Source organism: Rhinopithecus roxellana, chromosome 6 (genome assembly GCF_007565055.1).
Source record: "Rhinopithecus roxellana isolate Shanxi Qingling chromosome 6, ASM756505v1, whole genome shotgun sequence".
In the NCBI taxonomy this organism is placed as follows: Eukaryota; Metazoa; Chordata; class Mammalia; order Primates; family Cercopithecidae; genus Rhinopithecus; species Rhinopithecus roxellana.
The window spans coordinates 7072992-7092505 of NC_044554.1; the positions used below are offsets into that span (position 1 = coordinate 7072992).

At 42.3% G+C, this 19514-nt stretch overlaps 1 protein-coding gene and 1 pseudogene across 1 annotated transcript in view; one reads left to right on the plus strand and one right to left on the minus strand.

Moving 5' to 3' along the window:
- DOCK4 (dedicator of cytokinesis 4) overlaps positions 1–19514 on the plus strand; it is a 477650-nt gene that overhangs the window by 449506 nt on the left and 8630 nt on the right. Inside the window, 9 exon segments of the mRNA XM_010382455.2 lie at positions 3757–3933; positions 5053–5136; positions 9627–9746; positions 10098–10219; positions 10545–10665; positions 12581–12662; positions 12813–12922; positions 16028–16100; positions 18161–18274. Coding sequence (XP_010380757.1) covers positions 3757–3933; positions 5053–5136; positions 9627–9746; positions 10098–10219; positions 10545–10665; positions 12581–12662; positions 12813–12922; positions 16028–16100; positions 18161–18274 — 1003 coding nt within the window.
- LOC104677434 lies at positions 13914–14834 on the minus strand (annotated as a pseudogene).

Here is a 19514-nt window from a genome sequence, read left to right on the forward strand (position 1 = left end):
GTGCTACTGGTTGTCGTGTGTGTGTGTGTGTGTGTGTGTGTGTGTGTGTGTGTGTGTGTGTGATGTTGGCAGCCACTGGTGATCATTGACCAGACCCATTAATCTTTTATGGGTCACAAAATGGTGATATTTTATCATTTCATGTTTATTTACTCATTGGAATACTTCTATAAACAGAAATGTCCTCTCACTAAATATTTGATTACCCTGAGGTACAGTAAAGATAATGCTGTATTCTACAAAAGTGATCAGAGGGGTTTTTGTTTGGTTGGTTTTGTTTTTAGTATCATTAGTAACTCATAAGCATATTTGTTTTGTTTTAATCCATTGCAGTTTTTCTTATTAAATTTCAAAATGTTCCATCTTTGCCTGTTGGGAGCCTCTTCAAAATGGCTCCTGAGTCTTTTTTCACAGTATCCAAGTAGTCTTTGTTACTGAACTAACACACAGGATCTGACTGTCAAATTCCACACAGGACTCAGTGACCCCTCCCAGCATCAAGCTTTGCTAGTAATTTCAAGGCACGCAGGATGCTCAGATAAAGCAGTGAGATTTCTGAGACATCACGCATGCCAGGTCCTTCTTCCCCACATCAGTAATAATTCAGAATTATAGGTGGGGTCCCTAAGTGAGGTTCACAAGGTTCCTCATTCAGAAGCACATTTAAATTATGAAGTGTCAATTATGAAACATTCCATTTTCTACTCCAGAGAGTTAGTTGTAAAGCTTCTCAGGGACATTCTGTGATCATGCCTCATGGATTCTGGTTTATTTACTTAAAGAAATCCTTTGACCAGGGACTTCCCTCTTGGGCATTCCGTAGATAACATCTCTTCCCCCTAGCAATTATTTTTAGTCTGTTTACTTGAAGGTTCAATTGACAAAGAGATAAGACATAGTCACCAGTCTTTTCTGTCCTCTAAGGACATTCCCCAGTAAAGAAAATGAATGGATCACAGGCCAGATACTTTCATGTTTGCTTCCCAGATAGTTGAAGGACTTCCTGGTAAGACAGGTGGTCTAGGATCACTTGAACGTCTCCTGCCCTAGACCTGAAAGCAGCTATTTCTCCAATGACTCTTTATTCATTTTAGTGGTAAACAGTATTTAGAGATTGTAATCTGAGGGATGGAGGAAAGTAATTCTTGGTGAACACTCTATATCACGTATCTTTGCACACTTCTTTCACCGTCCCCTTAGATTTCCCTAGAAGTGAATTAATCAAAAGTATCCCCACTGTAACTATTGATTCATGGATCAGCAATGGGATATATAATTTACACCCTGTCTAGAGGGGATAACTAGTCTTAGGAATACTTATTTCCGCAGTATCTTCTCCAACACTAAGTGTTGTATATTTTAATCTTTCCAAATAGACCAAAATTATACTGGGGTTGGATGTTTTGTTTCAGCATTTTTTGAATGCTAAGTGAAGATATGTTTTCATATATTGATGTACTCTATTTTCTTGTGTGAATGCACCACTCATATCCTTTGTCTCTTTAGTACTTGGCAAATATTAACATTTTGTCTATCCTTCATGTTGGAAATATTTTCCAAGTCGTTTGTATTTTGCCTATGTTTATTATATCTTGTTTTATTTACTTTCTAGAAAATTTGATTTTTAATAGCATTTGAATTTACAAAAATGAAGATTGCTTTTTTCTTATAGCCAAAAGTACATAAAATCTATTGTAACCATTTTTAGGTGTGCAGTACGGTAGTGTTAACTATATATACATTGTTGTGCAACAGATATCTAGAAGTTTTTCATGTTGGAAACCTCAAACTCTGTATTCACTCAACAGCAGTTCTCTTCTCCCCTTCCCCCTAGCCCCTGGGAACCACCATTCTATGTTTTAAGATGTTTTGCTTACTTTTTAACTTTCAGTTACTCAGAGCTCTCAGACTTTTCCTTTATGGTTTAACTTTTGTGTTCATAAAACAAAGATTTACTGTTACAAATAATCTGAAAGTAAATACCCATTTTCCACCATTCAGGTAAAGAAACAGAACATTGCCAGTCATATCCTGCAGGCTTCCCATGCACCCCTTCTCAATTATAGCTCCATCTTCACCATAAAAAGTAGTCACTATCCTGACTTTTATGGTATTCATTCCCTTGCTTAGTTTATCACCTATTTGCCTCTCTAAACAAGTCAATTTGGTTTTACCTGGTTTTGAACTTTATATAACATACTACTCGTGTTCTATTGAGACATATTTGACTCAGTGTTATTTGTAATATTTTTCCATGTTATTGCATGTGACTGAAGTTTGTTTCATTGCTGTATGCTATTCCATTCCATGAACATATCACAATGTTTATTCTCAATGGACATATGGATTTTGGAGATTATGAACATTTTTGTATATGTTTCCTGGTATACACATACAAAAACCTCCTACTCCACTTTTCCTCATATGCCTAGAATTTCTGAATCATAAGATACAGATATACACACACACACATATATATATCTTCACCTGTTTTTCCAAAGTGAAGGTACCAACTTGAACTTCCAGTAGCAGTAATCGAGAGTCCGTTGCTCACAATCTCACTCTCATCTGCTGTTGTCATTTTTATTTTTACCATTTCAGTGGGTTTTTAGTAGTATGTTGTTGTAGTAGTATTTTTCACATCTTTGATCACAAATGAGGCCCAATACCTTTTCATTATTTGTTTACTGGCCATTTGAATTTATTCCTTTGTAAATCGCTGTTTAATTCATTTGCTCATTTTTTATTTGGTTGTTTACCTTTTTCTTACTGGTTTTTAAGAGTCCTTATAAACCCTGAACATGTGCTTTTTGATGGTTACACATGTTACAAAATCTTCTATGTTCTTGCTTATCTTCCATTCTCTTTGTGTCTTTGATGAATGTTCAGTCTTAATATTCTAGGCTTTTTCAGTGTTGGTTTAAGATGATCTAAGTGACCTTTAAAAACTCTAATTTGTTTCCTTGCCTGCATGAACCAATATTTAAATATGCTTCTTGTAATCCTGAATTACTTGATTGCTGAGAGCTTGGCAGACCTTCTCTTCAAGGAGAATGTCAATGGCAATAGCAATCCCAATGACATACATTTGAAGAGCACTTTTACCATTTTCACAATTAGGTCCTCCATACAGCCTGGAATTTTTAAGTCATTATGATTCTATTTGGCTCTCCAACAAATAGATCCTGCAGTATATATTATCTTGTTTTCTATAATTCCCAACTGTGTGCCATCCTGTGCCACCTTATGGTGCTGTTATATATACATATGAGGTTCATATGGCATATGTCCCATCTTCCCAACTGGGCTGAAAGCTCCTTGACATCAGAGGATCCATAAATGCATCTTTATATCTCCCCTGGTGCTTTGTATCAAATAAGCATTGAGAAGGGTGATAATATTCAGGGTCTCTGAATATTTAACCCTTCAAAAGAAAAAAAACTGGTTTTAAAAGACATGAGATGCTTGGATATTATTTTAAGGATTAAATTGGTTGTTGCAGTGCTAATATAGAATTGATGATTATCCAAACCACATTTCAATGAATAAGTATAATTACCCACCCCTTTCCAAACCTTGCTAATGAACATCCCACTTGACTTCCACATCCTTGTCTATTCTACAGAATGGCCCCTGGTAGAGGTATTGATGGAAGCCAAGGGGGAGCGCAGATAATTCAGAACATGGATAAACTACTTTGTCTTTCTTCTTGAATGTCACAAATTCAATATATATTTATGTTCATTTGCTTCTCAGGTAGAAATGAGTCCTCTGGAAAATGCAATTGAAGTGCTGGAAAATAAGAATCAGCAACTGAAGACTCTGATTAGTCAGTGTCAGACAAGACAGATGCAGAATATTAATCCCCTGACGATGTGCCTGAATGGAGTTATAGATGCTGCAGTTAATGGTGGTGTTTCCAGGTACCAAGAGGTAAGGATTAGGTATTGTTTCAGAGAAAGTTTTCAACTGTGAAACCCTTCTTAGGGTTTCATGAATCTTTTTTCAGACTGTGTGCCCATATCAGCACGCAAACACAGGGCTGCAATTGACACAGAGTCCTTTGTTAAACAGAGCAAAACATACAGTCATTTGTAATTGCCCAGTAACTCCATTTTCCCAACATGTTATATTTTGATAATAAAAATGTGTGTGTGTATTCATTCTTGCAGGAGTAAAAGTAGAAAGGACATTAGGATTGTTTAATAAATATCCACCTAAAATAATTTCTCTAAGCAAAGAAGTTCATGGGCATAGAAAAGTCTGATCTGGGCTGGGCTCAGTGGCTCACACTTGTAATCTTTGGTTTGAGACCAGCTTGAGCAACATAGGAAGATCCTATCTCTATTGAAAAAAAAAAAAAAAAAAAAGGCCGGGCACGATGGCTCAAGCCTGTAATCCCAGCACTTTGGGAGGCCGAGGCGGGCGGATCACGAGGTCAGGAGATTGAGACCATCCTTGCTAACACGGTGAAACCCTGTCTCTACTAAAAATACAAAAAAAAACTAGCCGGGCGAGGTGGCGGGCGCCTGTAGTCCCAGCTACTGGGGAGGCTGAGGCTGGAGAATGACGTAAACCCGGGAGGCAGAGCTTGCAGTGAGCTGAGATCCCGCCACTGCACTCCAGCCTGGGCGACAGAGCGAGACTCTGTCTCAAAAAAAAAGACCAATCTTGCTTAGATGATGCTTTAAGTGGACCTTCCATCTGCTCTCTTAAACAGAAAGATACAGTACCCTGGAAGGTAAGGCCACCATCTAGGTCACACTGGATCTTAAGGCAGTTTGTTTTAGGATACAAGCCATATAGCTTATTGATTTGGGTTTGTTCTTTATTTTACCAAGGGTACTTATTGTACAATCACTGATCTTCCTTTAACAATTCTTATGTTTCCATTCTGACCAACCACCTACGCTCGTAATCAGCCCATCTGTCCCAAAATGTGGTTTATAATGGTGTCATTTCCATAAAGATGCCAGGTCTTTAAAAACAACTTGTCTCTGACTTGTCTTGTAACTCCACTGAAGTAGACTGATTCTCCTTTCCCTTTACTAGGCATTCTTTGTCAAAGAATATATCTTAAGTCACCCTGAAGATGGGGAGAAAATTGCACGATTGAGAGAGCTGATGCTTGAGCAGGTAAGGGAAGCAGAAGCCAGTCCCCTTCTATTTTGCCTGGATATGTGCTCGCTTACCTAGAGCCTCCTCTGCATGGTTTCCTGCATCAGTGGTCTAACTGAAGCTGGCAAGCAAGGGTTACAGATTCCTGTAATATATCCCAACTTCTAATTTCTACATTTTCTTCCCACTGTGATGCAAAAATTAATTTAACAATGAGTAGACTATGGCAGCCAGTTACAGTATCTTTTATCCAGAATACTTGGGACGATAAGTGTTTCAGATTTTGGAATATTTGCATATACATAAGGGATATCTTGGGGGAGGGACCTGTGGGGAAAAGAAGGAAAGATCAGACTGTTACTGTGTCTACATAGAAAGAAGTAGACATAAGAGACTCCATTTTGTTCTGTATTTGAGATGCTGTTAATCTGTGACCCTACCCCCAAACTTGTCCTTGCAAGAGACATGTGCTATGGTGACTCAAGGTTTTAAGGATTTGGGGCTGTGCTGGGTGTGCTTTGTTAAACAAGTGCCTGAAGGCAGCTTGCTGGTTCTAGCGCAATGCTGCTCTTTATGCATTAAAAAGGTTTATGGAGATGTTTACATATGCATATCAAGGCACAGCACTTTTCCTTAAACTTATTCAGGTCACAGAGAACTTTATTCATATGTCTTACTGCTGACTTTCTCCCTATAATGATCTTATTATCCTGCCTTTTAAGATCCTATTATACTTCCTTTTCTTTAAGATGGTAAAGATAATTATGAATAAATACTAAGGGAACTCAGAGACGGGTGCCGGGCATGGGTCCTCTGTATGCTGAGCGCGGGTCCCCTGGGCCCACTTTTTCTTTCTCTATACTTTGTCTCTGTGTCTCATTTCTTTTCTCAAGTCTCTCGTTCCACCTAATGAGAAACGCCCACAGGTGTGGAGGAGCAGGCCACCCCTTCAGGGACCCAAGTCAAATAACAAAATTTATTATTTCATATACATCTGATACACATAGCCTGAAGGTCATTTTATATAATATTTTAATAATTTTGTGCATGAAGTTTCGACTACAACCCATTACATGAGGTTGGGTGTGGAATTTTCCACTTGTGGCATCATGTTGGCACTCAGAAGGCTTCAAATTTTGGAGCATTTCTGATTTTCAGTTTTTGGATTAGGGATGCGCAACCTGTGAAACAAACAGCTTCATGTGGTGTCTTAAAACATTCTTTGAACATTCTCCTCCTAGAGACTTGCTATAGGCTTGATGCCAACTCCAAATATGAGTGCATGAATGAATGAGATTGTTACGTAAGCATTATAATAAGGAAGTGGGCAATCAATAGACCTTGCTTTAAAGCAGTGTCATATTTTGCAAAGTAAACCTATAGATTACATGATATGGACAAAACTAGATACAACTCATCATTTTCTACCCCAGAGAAGTGTGGTTTATTTTATTTATTTAGAACCGTCAAGTACAAATAACTGGAATGAGTAATCTGTTGCCTACTGTGTCCCTATTGATAGCTCTCAGCCTGAAAATGGTTTGAAAACCTCTGAGGTAGGAGACATGGTTGGAAGCCTGTGTTAAACAGGAAATAAAGACATCTGATTCCTGTGAAAAGTGGAATATGTGTGATGAAATGTGACAAAGGCATCTCTTTCTACTCAATAATGCCAAATTAATAAGTAAAGCATGCTCTTTGGATTAGAAAATGATGAGGTTGGGTCTGGTTTTCATCCATTTTTTATGCTCTGTAGGCTTAGTCCACAAAACCTAATACTGCCTGGAAAGAGGCAGCCATAGAAGACAGAGAAGAATTACTTGAAGCTGATCTGTAAGGAAATAAAGAATAAGTCAAGTTCCCAATGTGACTCTGGGTGTTTGTAGATACTAGAAGTGAGCAGTTTAGGTCATCCAATACTTAGAATTATGCAATGACTTTAACCTTCATTGATTTTTAAAGATCTGTGTTTTACCTCTTATGAATGGTTCACTTCACCCCAGGACTGTATCTGCTGGATTCAGCCTGACCGAATTATTTCCCCAGAATTAAATGGTAGCTCAGGGTCAAGAAGACTCCCAAGAAAAATAAAACCAGGGAACCTTTATTTCTTCTAAGTCCTGCTTGATTATGTTCCTGAAACGTCGTGGAAAGAACCATGGCCTAGGAAATGTGAGATTTCTATTATAAGACAAGCAGTGCACACATGACTGTCAATGTGACCTTGGCCAAGTCTCATCATCTCCCTGGGGAGGTGGACTGGAGAGGGCACCATCCTTCTCTGGACCTCTGCAAAGTAGTTCAGATAAACTCTGTAGAGGACAGGGACGTGCACCACCCCAATGCTTCTTCCAGGACAGCCTTACTCTGCCTCAGCTGCAGGAAATGTGGCTATCGACAGACATCTCCAGCTGTCAGGCCCTTCAGGGATTGCCTTGGCTGCAGAGAGCCATTTGGCCCAAGGTTGCTACCTTCTCAGTGGTGCACTTCCCAGACTGAGGAAGCAATAGAAAGCCTGGCCATTTGGGCCCAACACAGGACAACTCCAACATATCATTAAAGGTCCAGAGGTTGAGGTAGGAGGATCATCTGACACCAGGAATTCAAGACTAGCCTGCGCAACATAGCAAGACCCCACCTCTACAAAAACCTAAAAACTAGCTGGGTGTGGTGGTGCATGTCTGTAGGCCCAGCTACTTGGGAGGCTGAGGTGGGAGGATCACCTTAGCCTAGGAGTTTGAGGTTGCAGTGAGCTATGATCACACCACTGCATTCCTTCCTGGGAAGCAGAGTGAGACTCTGTCTCTAAAAAGATTAAAATACGAATAAATTTTTAAAAACGTTCCAGAGGTCCCTTGGGTTTGGCAGCAGCTGACAGGACTGCTGTGCAGCCCAACTTCTTTTCTTGTCAAGTCCGGCTTCTGTCCCTCCCCCTGACAGGCATCAATCAATCCCAAGGTACACCCTTATAAATATTATGATCTCCATGCTGGAGTCTGCTTCCCAGCAGACTTGCAACTTGCAACAATCTGTGAAAAAAAGGGAGGTCATCATCTAATGCTAGTGTTTAAAATGGAGAAGACTGGGGGCCCCTATGTTTAGATTCACCTCCTACATCCCTTCCATGTCCTCATTGGCACAGATGTGGCCTCTTCCTTTATGCCTCAGACACACTTCACTCCAACTGTGCCTTTCAAAGGCATCCTTGATATTTGTTATGCAAATGTGCTGGCAGTGGGCAGCATCCAGAGCCCCGTCCCTTAGGGAAGGTGCTGAATGCCCCAGCCCGCCAGGGTCAGTCCTGTTTGACCTGAGCTTTCAACCTAAAATCTTCACAAGCTGCAAAGATTAAAAACAGCAACAATAACAACAAAACCTTGTGGTGATGTAGGATTCGTTTTCCTCCCAGTCTGTGGAATTTGTCCTTTTGACCATGTTAGAATGGGGGTCATTTTTTAAATACAAAAGATAGCTGCTGCTCAAATCAAAAGAATCACACACTATTGATGGTTGAACAAAGAAAGGTTGAATGTTTACCTTCATCTCTTCGGATCCTCACAGCAGGAAAGTTTTTTAAGTAGGACCTGCTCTCTTGTTGAATTATAAGTGAATATGAGTAATTTTTTTTTTGTTTTTTTGTTTTTTTGTTTGTTTTTGAGACAGAGTCTAGCTCTGTCACCTAGGCTGGAGTGCAGTGGCATGATCTTGGTTCACTACAACCTCCACCTCCCAGATTCAAGCAGTTCTCCTGCCTCAGCCACCCGAGTAGTTGGGACTACAGGCATGTGCCACCACACCTGGCTAATTTTTGTGTTTTTAGTAGAGACAGGGTTTCACTGTGTCGGCCAGGCTGGTCTTGAACTCCTGACCTTGTGATCAGCCCGTCTTGGCCTCCCAAAGTGCTGGGATTACAGGGGTGAGCCACGCACCTGGCCAGGAATAATCTTTTTAAACAAAAACAAGCATAGAAACTGTCATAGAATTCCTTTTCGTTTTTCCCATCCTCCCAGGCAGATTCTGAAAGTCTGTGGGAGGGAGGGATGAGCACAGAGGAACCTGATGGGACAGAGAAGGGAATTGTCGGGAGAGGGTGCCATGCAAAGAAGAGATCCTTAGGGGAGAATAGCTGGCCCTCTTAACAGGGAGCAGTGCCCGCCCCTATTCCTTCTCCACCCTGGGAAGAGAAGGAAGTGTCCAAAAGACACATAACTGTTACGAAGCATTGTAATTATAGATCTAAAATACGTGGGAAAGAAGCCTGGGGGAGTAGGAAAATTAAGTCCGAAATCAAAACCAAGTTCTAATCCCCATTTGTCTTTTATCCATGAAGGATTTTTCAGATCCTCAGTTTTTCTTCACCTGTAAAGTGACAACTGTTCCTACCTTGTCAGAGGCAGAGGATTAGCAGTAATGTAAGCAAACTGCATAGTAAAGTGTTCGGCCCATAGCAGGCACTTAGTGAGAGGTAGTCATTGATGTGAGGTTTTTTCCTTATATTGTTAATTAAGGCACAGATTCTGGAATTTGGTTTGGCCGTGCATGAGAAGTTTGTACCTCAAGATATGAGACCCCTTCACAAAAAGCTGGTCGACCAATTCTTTGTGATGAAGTCGAGCTTAGGGATACAGGTATGTACACTTAGGTGTCCATGGCGGGGCAGCCTGACCACTGCCGTTTGCTTGTTAAAGGGATGATGATATATCCAATAGTGACATCTTTTGGTTTTTCTACCAAACTGCACTGTTTTACCAGGGAGCCCTCAAATACAATTGCCTTGTCTGCTATTTGCGAGGCTTTCCTTTTGGGAAAACACAAATGTAAGCGAGGAAAAGCCAAATAATTCTGGAACTTGCTTTAATAGCTCCCTATGTAAAGATTTGATGACAATTAGGATGTGTGTCTAGTATGCTAACCTATCTCATAAGTAATTTTGCCCATATCATTACTGTAATGAGATATTTCCTTTACTATATCTTTAGGAGTTCTCTGCTTGTATGCAAGCCAGTCCTGTCCATTTTCCTAATGGAAGCCCTCGTGTGTGTAGAAACTCAGCACCTGCCTCTGTGAGCCCAGATGGTACCAGGGTAATTCCTAGACGCAGGTAAGTCATATTCCAAATTATCTTACAATTTGGCCTCACCCACAAGATGATCTGGAATGGTTCTCTCATTCTTTATGGCACAATTTGTCAAATACGCTATTTCTTAATGAAATAACTAACCCACGAGGCAGCTGCAGACATCTGCCACTGGTGAAACAGCAACAGCATGAGAAATAAATAAACTCAAACATTTGATTATATTGAGGCAAACAGGAGAAAACAAAATGGGATATATTCTCCCCCCGCTTTGGTTTCATAGCATTCTAGCACATGATAATGACAATTTGGAGACTGAGTTAATGTCCTTTTTTTTCCTCCAAAACAGCCCATTAAGTTACCCAGCTGTCAACCGATATTCTTCCTCCTCACTGTCCTCACAAGCTTCTGCTGAAGTAAGCAATATTACAGGGCAATCAGAAAGCTCTGATGAAGTCTTTAACATGCAGGTACTTAATTAGCTTTTTGTCTGGTTGTGTTTATTCCTTTTCTGTCTCAGTCATGAGTGTTTCTGTTCATTCTGCTGTGCTGATGAACAGACCAACAAGCAAGAACTTGGCTTAAGGACAAACCTTTAAACACTCTTCTTGCTTTATGGGTCTCTAGAGTCTACAAAGACGTTTCTCTTAAAACTGCCCCATCGCTCTAAGATGACATCAGCAAGCGATGGAAAAGCCCAGGTACTCTGCACAGGGTTCCGCTCTGAGACCTGCCCCAAGTTCCTTCTGCAGTCCAGGACTCTCAGAGTGTGTCGCCACTTACTAGCTGCCTCTTAGCTTGCCTTTTTATTTGTTTATTTTACGGGTCTGACTCTGTCCCCCAGGCTGGAGTGCAGTGGTGCGATCTTGGCTCACTGCAACCACCGCCTCCTGGGCTCAGGCAGTTCTCGTGCCTCAGCCTCATGAGTAGCTGGGATTACAGGCGTGCACCACCACGCCCGGCTAATTTTTGTATTTTTAGTAGAGATGGGATTTCACCATGTTGGCCAGGTTGGTCTCGAACTCCTGACCTCGAGTGATCCACCCACCTTGGCTTCCCAAAGTGCTGGGATTACAGGCGTGAGCTACTGTGCCCAGCCCCTCTTAGCATTCCAAAATGGCTTTTTGTTCTTTAAGACGACATGATTTGGCTAGGTGCAGTGACTCATGCCTATAATCCCAACACTTTGGGAGGCCGAGGTGGGCAAACTTGAGATCACTTGAGATCCGAAATTCAAGACCATCCTGGCCAACATGGTGAAATCCCGTCTCTACTAAAAATACAAAAATTAGCCGGGCATGGTGGCACACGCCTGTAATCCCAGCTACTCGGGAGGCTGAGGCAGGAGAATCGCTTGAACCCAGGAGGAGGAGGTTGCAGTGAGCCGAGAGCACATCACTGCACTCCAGCCTGGGCAACAAAGCAAGACTGTCTCAAAGAAAAGAAAAAAAAATACATGATTTGAGGGTCTGTTTTAAAATTCTCTTTACTTAGGTACATGTCAGAAAGTTTCCAAAGTTTTTTTTTTTTTTTTTTAACACAAGAAAAATGCAGTTTTTAGGGATTTTAGAGCCAGTATAACTCCTGCAACCAAACATGTTATTTAAACACTACTAATATGGCATTTATGATAGTTCAGTAAGACTAAGCTGAAATTTTCCTCGCCACTGTCTTTGAAAAACAGGCATAACACATATTTCCAAATTCATGCTTTGAACTTTTTTTTTGAGACAGAGTCTTGCTTTGTTGCCCAGGCTGGAGTGCAGTGGCGTGATATTGGCTCACTGCAAGCTCCGCCTTCCAGATTCACGCCATTCTGCTGCCTCAGCCTCCCAAGTAGCTGGGACTACAGGTGCCCGCCACCATGCCCGGCTAATTTTGTTTTTGTATTTTTAGTAGAGACAGGGTTTCACTGTGTTGGCCAGGATGGTCTCGATCTCCTGACCTCGTAATCTGCCCGCCTCAGCCTCCCAAAGTGCTGGGATTACAGGCGTGAGCCACCATGCCCGGTTAAACTTACTTTTACAGATAACGAGAAGGCACATTTTATGCCTTTTAGAAATACTCACCTATTTTTGGGCCCTAGGCTGGAAGTCTGTCTACTTATACCTCAACCAAGGAATGCGCTACTAACTGGTACAAAGTCACAGTATGTAGCTGAATCTAACACGAAGGCATTCTTTTGGCAGGAGTCAAAATCTCAGACTTTTTATTAATTCATGCAGACTTCTTTGTCTATCTAAGTTATTAAGATTTTTCTATATTGTTAAATGGGCTTTTTTTTTCGCTGATTTGAAAAAGAAGTTGATGATTTTGTTTCAAATATGTCAGTGTTGTGGGCAGCCTTTAATCAGGGTGTGATAATAGCTCCCTGTGTGTTTCCAGCCAAGTCCATCTACCTCAAGCTTGAGTTCTACTCACTCGGCTTCACCTAATGTGACAAGTTCTGCTCCATCGAGTGCCAGAGGTCAGTGCCAGAGTGTGGGGAAGACCAAGGGTGCCCAGAGAACATTCTAGTCCTGGGAACTATGGCCAGCTGCCACGTGTTCAGGCTCTCTTCTCCAAACAGGTGCAGCACCACTACCATGCTGATGATCCTCTCTCCTTCTCTTCCCAGCTTCTCCTTTGTTGTCTGACAAACACAAACATTCCCGAGAAAACTCTTGCCTGTCCCCAAGAGACAGACCATGCAGTGCCATCTATCCAACACCCGTGGAGCCTTCGCAGGTATCCTTGTAGGGTAGAGGAACTAGAAAACAAGGAGGATTCTGGAATTGCTTACATATCTCTGCAGAAACACATGGTAGCTGCCAAAAGCAAGCAGCTGGGCAGTGTCAGACCAATCCAACTGGTGAAGAGTGCACCTCTGTCTGCTGCCCATGGTTAGAAATTTCTGCCTGGACCGTGTTTCTTTTTTTTCTTTCCTTTTTTTGAGATAGGATCTCACTGTGTCACCCAGGCTGGAGTACAGCGGCACAATCCTGGCTCACTGCAACCTCTGCCTCCCAGGTTCAAGCGATTCTCCTGTCTCAACCTCCCAAGTAGCTGGGATTACAGGCATGCACCACCACGCCTGGCTAATTTTTGTACTTTTAGTAGAAACGGTGTTTTGCCATATTGGCCAGGCTGGTCTTGAACTCCTGACCTCAGGTGATCCACCCGCCTCCGCCTCCCAAACTGCTGTGATTACAGGCATGAGCCACCATGCCCGGGCCTGAGCCATATTTCTGATAGGGACACATGGTAGTTGCTTGGCAGTGAAGCTAAAAGGGAAATGGGAAATTTACCCTCCTCGATCTATTTCATTGCTGCTGCTTAAACATTACGCAAAGTAGTTGGGTGAATAAAGTGCCTGTGTGTGTTTGCATGCCCTGTGGATGTAACAGAAGTCTGGGGGAACGTCTTAGACTAGGAAAATACCCTTTTTTTTTTTTTTTTTTTTGTTCAAATCATAGTCTGTGGCTTTATTGCAGCTTTCCTTTAAAATATGTGACTGAGAAAATCCCTATCTTCCTATCAGACTAAAGAAACGACAGGACAGCGATTACACTTTTAAGTATTGGAGGGTTTAGAGCCCTAGATATTCTATATGCAGACTACTCATGTTTGTTTGTTTTAATAAAGACTGGTCCAAAGGCTCATTTTCACAGTAGCTACAGTTTTTCAGTTCCAGGACCAGGTAAAGATGGGCAGCCCCGTGATCCATAAAATCCAAGGGTTAGGACCATTACTTGGTGACACTGAGATGGTCGAGCTGGTCCACAATGAATCTATGCGGGAGGAACTTGGAAGTGGCGGCCGCCTTTAAGGCCTCGAAGGCCTCCCTCCTGCGCACTGCGGCGTGGCCGCGCTCCTGCTACCCGGTCATGTAGAGCATGCTCAGCCAGTAGTGGTTCTCCGCCTCGTTCTCCAGGCGGCGCATCATGTTCTGCTTGGCGCCCAAAGACACGAACCGCGGCCGCCGGTGCTCTCCGATCCACTGACGGCCAGGAATGCGGTTGCGGCAGAGGAGCGCAGTCAGGAACGTGGTGCCCGTCGGTTGCTCAGGACTGGAAAATACCCTTGAAGAGAAGCATTCTCCTGCCCAGCAGTCTCTGCCTTTGCCTAGACCTATTTAAAAGAGCTGCAGTGGATTCCTTTCTGGGTACCCATGAGTATAGGAGCAATTTGTTTGCCTTTGCCATTCTTGAATGCATGAGAAAAGAGGGGTTCAGTCGTCGGCCTTTCCCTGTCAACTCCTCATGGGAGGAAGGCAGCATGGCCCTCAGCCCCTGCCTGAACTTGGTTTTGAAGTGATCCCTGTTTTTTTGAGAGCAGAGACTTGGGCTCGGCCCTTGGGCACTTCGAGAGCCTTGAAGGTTGGTTTCAAAGTTGAAGATTCATGGGTAACCTCTGAGTTTTAAAGATTATTTGGGAATAATTTAGGAGCAGAGAAAAATAGTTATTTCTACGCCAGCTAATTTCTCTGTTTTTCTACACTATCCTGGCAGAAGTCTGTAGCCGCATCTGGAAGTGAATGAGCACGAGTGGGATTTGGCTTGATTGGTTTGTCTTTGCTGATTGTGTGATCCTCCGGAAAGTCCCGGGGTACCGCCTCTGCACAGCGCTGATGTCTTGCAGAAATTATATCTGAGTGCATTTGGCTGGACTAGCTATTTCCCTTTGTCACTCGATGATGCTGCAGGGGAATTTCTCAGTTTGTTGTGCTCCAGGAGAACTTGTTGCCAGCATGGGCAACTCTGAAAGTCTTCTCTGATTAGCCTCCCAAGTTTTCTGGTTTTAGCAAATATATTGCCAAAATTTCAATAGTGCGCATTGCTGTAGTACATCTACTTTTAAGGACTTGGTACTTTCTATTTAATATATTAGGTAAAACCATGTAAAGCTGGCATTTTTATAAGTTAAAAATTGTAGACTATCAACTATTTCATTTTTTTTTTTTTTCTTTTTTTTTTTGAGACGGAGTCTCGCTCTGCCGCCCAGGCTGGAGTGCAGTGGCCGGATCTCAGCTCACTGCAAGCTCCGCCTCCTGGGTTTACGCCATTCTCCTGCCTCAGCCTCCCGAGTAGCTGGGACTACAGGCGCCCGCCACCTCGCCCGGCTAGTTTTTTGTATTTTTTAGTAGAGACGGGGTTTCACCATGTTAGCCAGGATGGTCTTGATCTCCTGACCTCGTGATCCGCCCGTCTCGGCCTCCCAAAGTGCTGGGATTACAGGCTTGAGCCACCGCGCCCGGCCAACTATTTCATTTTTTTAACCTAATAAAGGATTTTTAACATGCAGGGGTTAAATTTCATTTGCAAGTGATTTTTTGAACTAATATTTCTCCTTTAATTCTTATTTCTGTTTTATATCACCACCGTAGCATTTGTATTTATAAAGAACTCCATACAGGCCAGGTGTGGTGGCTCATGCCTGTAATCCCAGCACTTTGGGAGGCCAAGGTGGGAGGACTGCTTGAGCCCAGGTGTTCAAGACCAGCCTGGGCAATAATAGTGAGATTCCATCTCTAAAAAGAAAAGAAAAAAAAAAAGAACTTCATGGCACAACTGCTATTTACTATTTATTTTTTACCTTCCATTTTATCATGAACATTTACCATTTACATTTAAAATGTAATACAAACTTTTCAAACACTCTTTCTCAAAACCTAAGGCTCTTCCCACCCCCTTTTACTTAAATCTAATTAAATTCTTTGTTCCTAGGCTCATCCTATCATATAAAAATTATTTTGAACCAAAAGTTTTAGTGAGGGGATAATCATCTCATTTTCTAGAAGGTTTCACATGTCCGTATATCACATCATAAAAATCAACCCTTGTACCTTTGCAGAGGATGCTGTTTAATCATATTGGAGACGGGGCCTTGCCACGCAGTGACCCAAATCTCTCTGCACCTGAAAAAGGTAAGGCCAGCCGCATGATCAGGCCTGGAATGTGTAAGGGCTTGTTTTATCCTCATGTTCTCCAGTCTTCTGTGTGTCTGTGTGGAAAGCAGTGCTCTAGCGCTTTAATGATCAGGACTAGTATGCTCTTTAGGGGATTAATGAAAGACAGTTATTCATGATCATTTTATCAAAAGCTGTTTTCCTATAAGATTTTAACAGCAGAATCTGAGCAAGATAGGAACGCCTATGTTCAATGGTCTTTTGTTATCATCCAGTGAGTCACCCAGGCAATGCCTCCTCTTCCTGAAACAAAGTTGCCAATTAGGCTCCTTGTTCAGCACAGTGAAAATAGCTTCTCCCAGATCGATTCGGTGGTCCCATCCTTTGTCTCCCTTACAAAGCTCATTCAGCCAACTCATGTGTTGTTTGTTGTGACTCAGATACGGATCTTGTACAATTAAATGCCATTTAAGAATTGCAATCCAGTGCATAATGGAGTGTGCCCTGCCTCAAGGTCACACAAAATGAGAACCAAACACATGGATAGCAGTAAATAGCCAATTAGGATCAGTCTGCAACACAGCAGGAAGACGAAGAGCAGATTAAACACGATTTCCTCAGCTACAGGTCAGGGCTTGCAGCAAGTCACCCATTCACCTCTCTCAGGGTCAAGCCTCAAAAATAAGAGCAGTTCCCCAGACCAATAAATCAAGAGTCATTAATGAAATATTCTGGGAAAGTGCCTTTTAATTGCCCTCATTAAGAAATAAACTGTATTGTCATTTGGGTACACCGATACATTAGAACTTTCCTTGGAAGATGGAAATTAGTGAAGTCTTAGGCCAAATTATTTTAAAACACAAATTTAGCTTTAATGTTACAAGTCACATGTTGATCTTTGTCAGAACTAAGGAATGTGGTATTTTTCTCACCCCCTCTATTAAAGAAAACCACAGGCCGGGCGTGGTGGCTCACGCCTGTAATCCCAGCACTTTGGGAGGCCGAGGCGGGTGGATCACGAGGTCAGGAGATCGAGACCATCCTGGCTAACATGGTGAAACCCCGTCTCTACTAAAAATACAAAAAATTAGGTGGGCGTGGCGGCGGGCGCCTGTAGTCCCAGCTACTCGGGAGGCTGAGGCAGGAGAATGGCGTGAACCCGGGAGGCGGAGCTTGCAGTGAGCCGAGATCGCGCCACTGCACTCCAGCCTGGGAGACAGCGAGACTCCGTCTCAAAAAAAAAAAAAAAAAAAAAGCAAACCACAATGCAAATTTAAAAGAATAGAGAAAAAGAATTTTAAGAGGGGTAACTCCATCCATTAAATGAAAATGAGTGGTAAAATGTTAAAATTCTCAACATGCCCACCAGATGGCAGTGTCTCTACAGGGAGTGAGTCACTGGACCTCAGATTTGATGTAAACCTCATTGCATAGAGGCTATTTACAACCAGCATATCCTGCCCTTATTCCTGCCAGGATTACTCCATATTCCTGCATTTTACCGAAGCACAGAGCAGACAAATTACAAAATAAGAATGATACTGTATTTCAAATCATTTTTTAAGGACATATTTCAGTATAATTCATTGATTTCAGAAAGTTCTTTCCTCAAAGAGTTATCAATGAGATAATGTGGCATGGCTGTTCTTTCCCAAGAATCTGCCAGATAGTTAAAATATTAGTATGTCATTGTCTTCTCCATTTTGAGGTGTCACTTGTCCAGAAATGTCTACTAAAAACCAAGTTTTAAAATAGTCCAGTGACTACATCTTCCGTCTGTTATCCAGCATCTAAACACATGTGTAATTCTCAGCAAGTTTTACACCCCGGTGTAAAGATTTGTAGTTCCCTTTGACAGCACTAAGGGAAATGAAGAGACTTGCTAGCGCCCAGTTAAATGGTAACTATAACTGTTAGGCAGCCAATTGAATAAAGATTTAGTATTCAAGAAGTTTCCTGTTTTGTTTTTCATCCAGTTAATTTTTTCATTCTGGATAATTCTGACTTTCTTCTAAGATCTCAAGCATTGGAAGGGCAAAACTGGACCATGTGTTTTTAGCTGTGTTATTCCCTTCCAGCTGTGAACCCCACCCCTAGCAGCTGGAGCCTGGACAGTGGGAAGGAAGCCAAGAACATGTCGGATAGTGGGAAACTTATCTCTCCCCCTGTCCCTCCAAGACCCACACAGACTGGTGGGTATTTGAAGCATTTGAACAATCACTTTTATAAAATAACTTTTATTGACTACTCCAGCTTGTCCTGAATTCCTGAGAGAAAGGTAGGCATTTGATTTCTGGGATAAAAACCTTAGTAGCTGCGTAATTGCTTGACAATTGTCTCCCTCTTTCCTGAACTTCTATTACACGGGGTCAAACAATGGTCCGTTCCAAGCAAGCCTCTCAGATTTTATAGAGTGCTCTTTACCAAGCCACCATTCTCAAATTCGGGGAGGCACCCTAAACTTGGTAGGTCACGAGCATCTTCTCTAACCTTCACTTTGACCCACTTCATTCTTATCAACCTCTGCTAACTCAGCTACTTTCTTCAGTCTTATTCAGGACTGATGCCAAAGTTTCCACTTGCCTCTAAATAGCTATTGACTAACAGTTATGCTCCACAAGCTTATCAGAGTCATTAACTTTGCATCCGCAGTTATCTGTTGCTTTGAGAGGTCTTTATGCAAGGACTGTATTTCTCAAAGGGTTGATTCAGGGTACTGCCTCCGCTCAGGTGGTGGTTTAAGCAGCAAAATCTTGGCCAGGTGTGGTGGCTCACACCTGTAATCCCAGCATTTTGGGAGACTAAGGCGGGTGGATCACTTGAACTCACAAGTTCAAGACCAGCCTGGGCAGCATGGCAAAACCCCGTCTCTACAACAAATACAAAAATCAGCCAGGTGTGGTGGTACATACCTGCAGTCCCAGCTACTTGGGAGGATGGCTTGAACCCAGAAGACGGAGGTTGCAGTGATCCAAGATGGCACCACTGCACTTCAGCCTGGGCCATTGAGACAAACCTTGTCTCAAAAAATAAATAAATAAATAAATTCTCAGGTCTAACCTCACACCTACTGAATCAGAATCTAAGTTTTTCTGGGGTAAGACCCTAATATCTGTATTGTTATGAAACCTTTCAGTGATCTAGTGATCCTTCTGCTCACTAGATTTTAAGAACCACTGAAAATGGATCTTAAGCTTTGTGAATTTATAGTAATAACAGGCCTCCTTGCCTCCTGAACTTGCTTGGTGACCTACATGTGGGGCCATTTTTTTTTTTTTTTTTTTTTTTTTTGAGACGGAGTCTCGCTCTGTCACCCAGGCTGGAGTGCAGTGGCCGGATCTCAGCTCACTGCAAGCTCCGCCTCCCGGGTTTATGCCATTCTCCTGCCTCAGCCTCCTGAGTAGCTGGGACTACAGGCGCCCGCCACCTCGC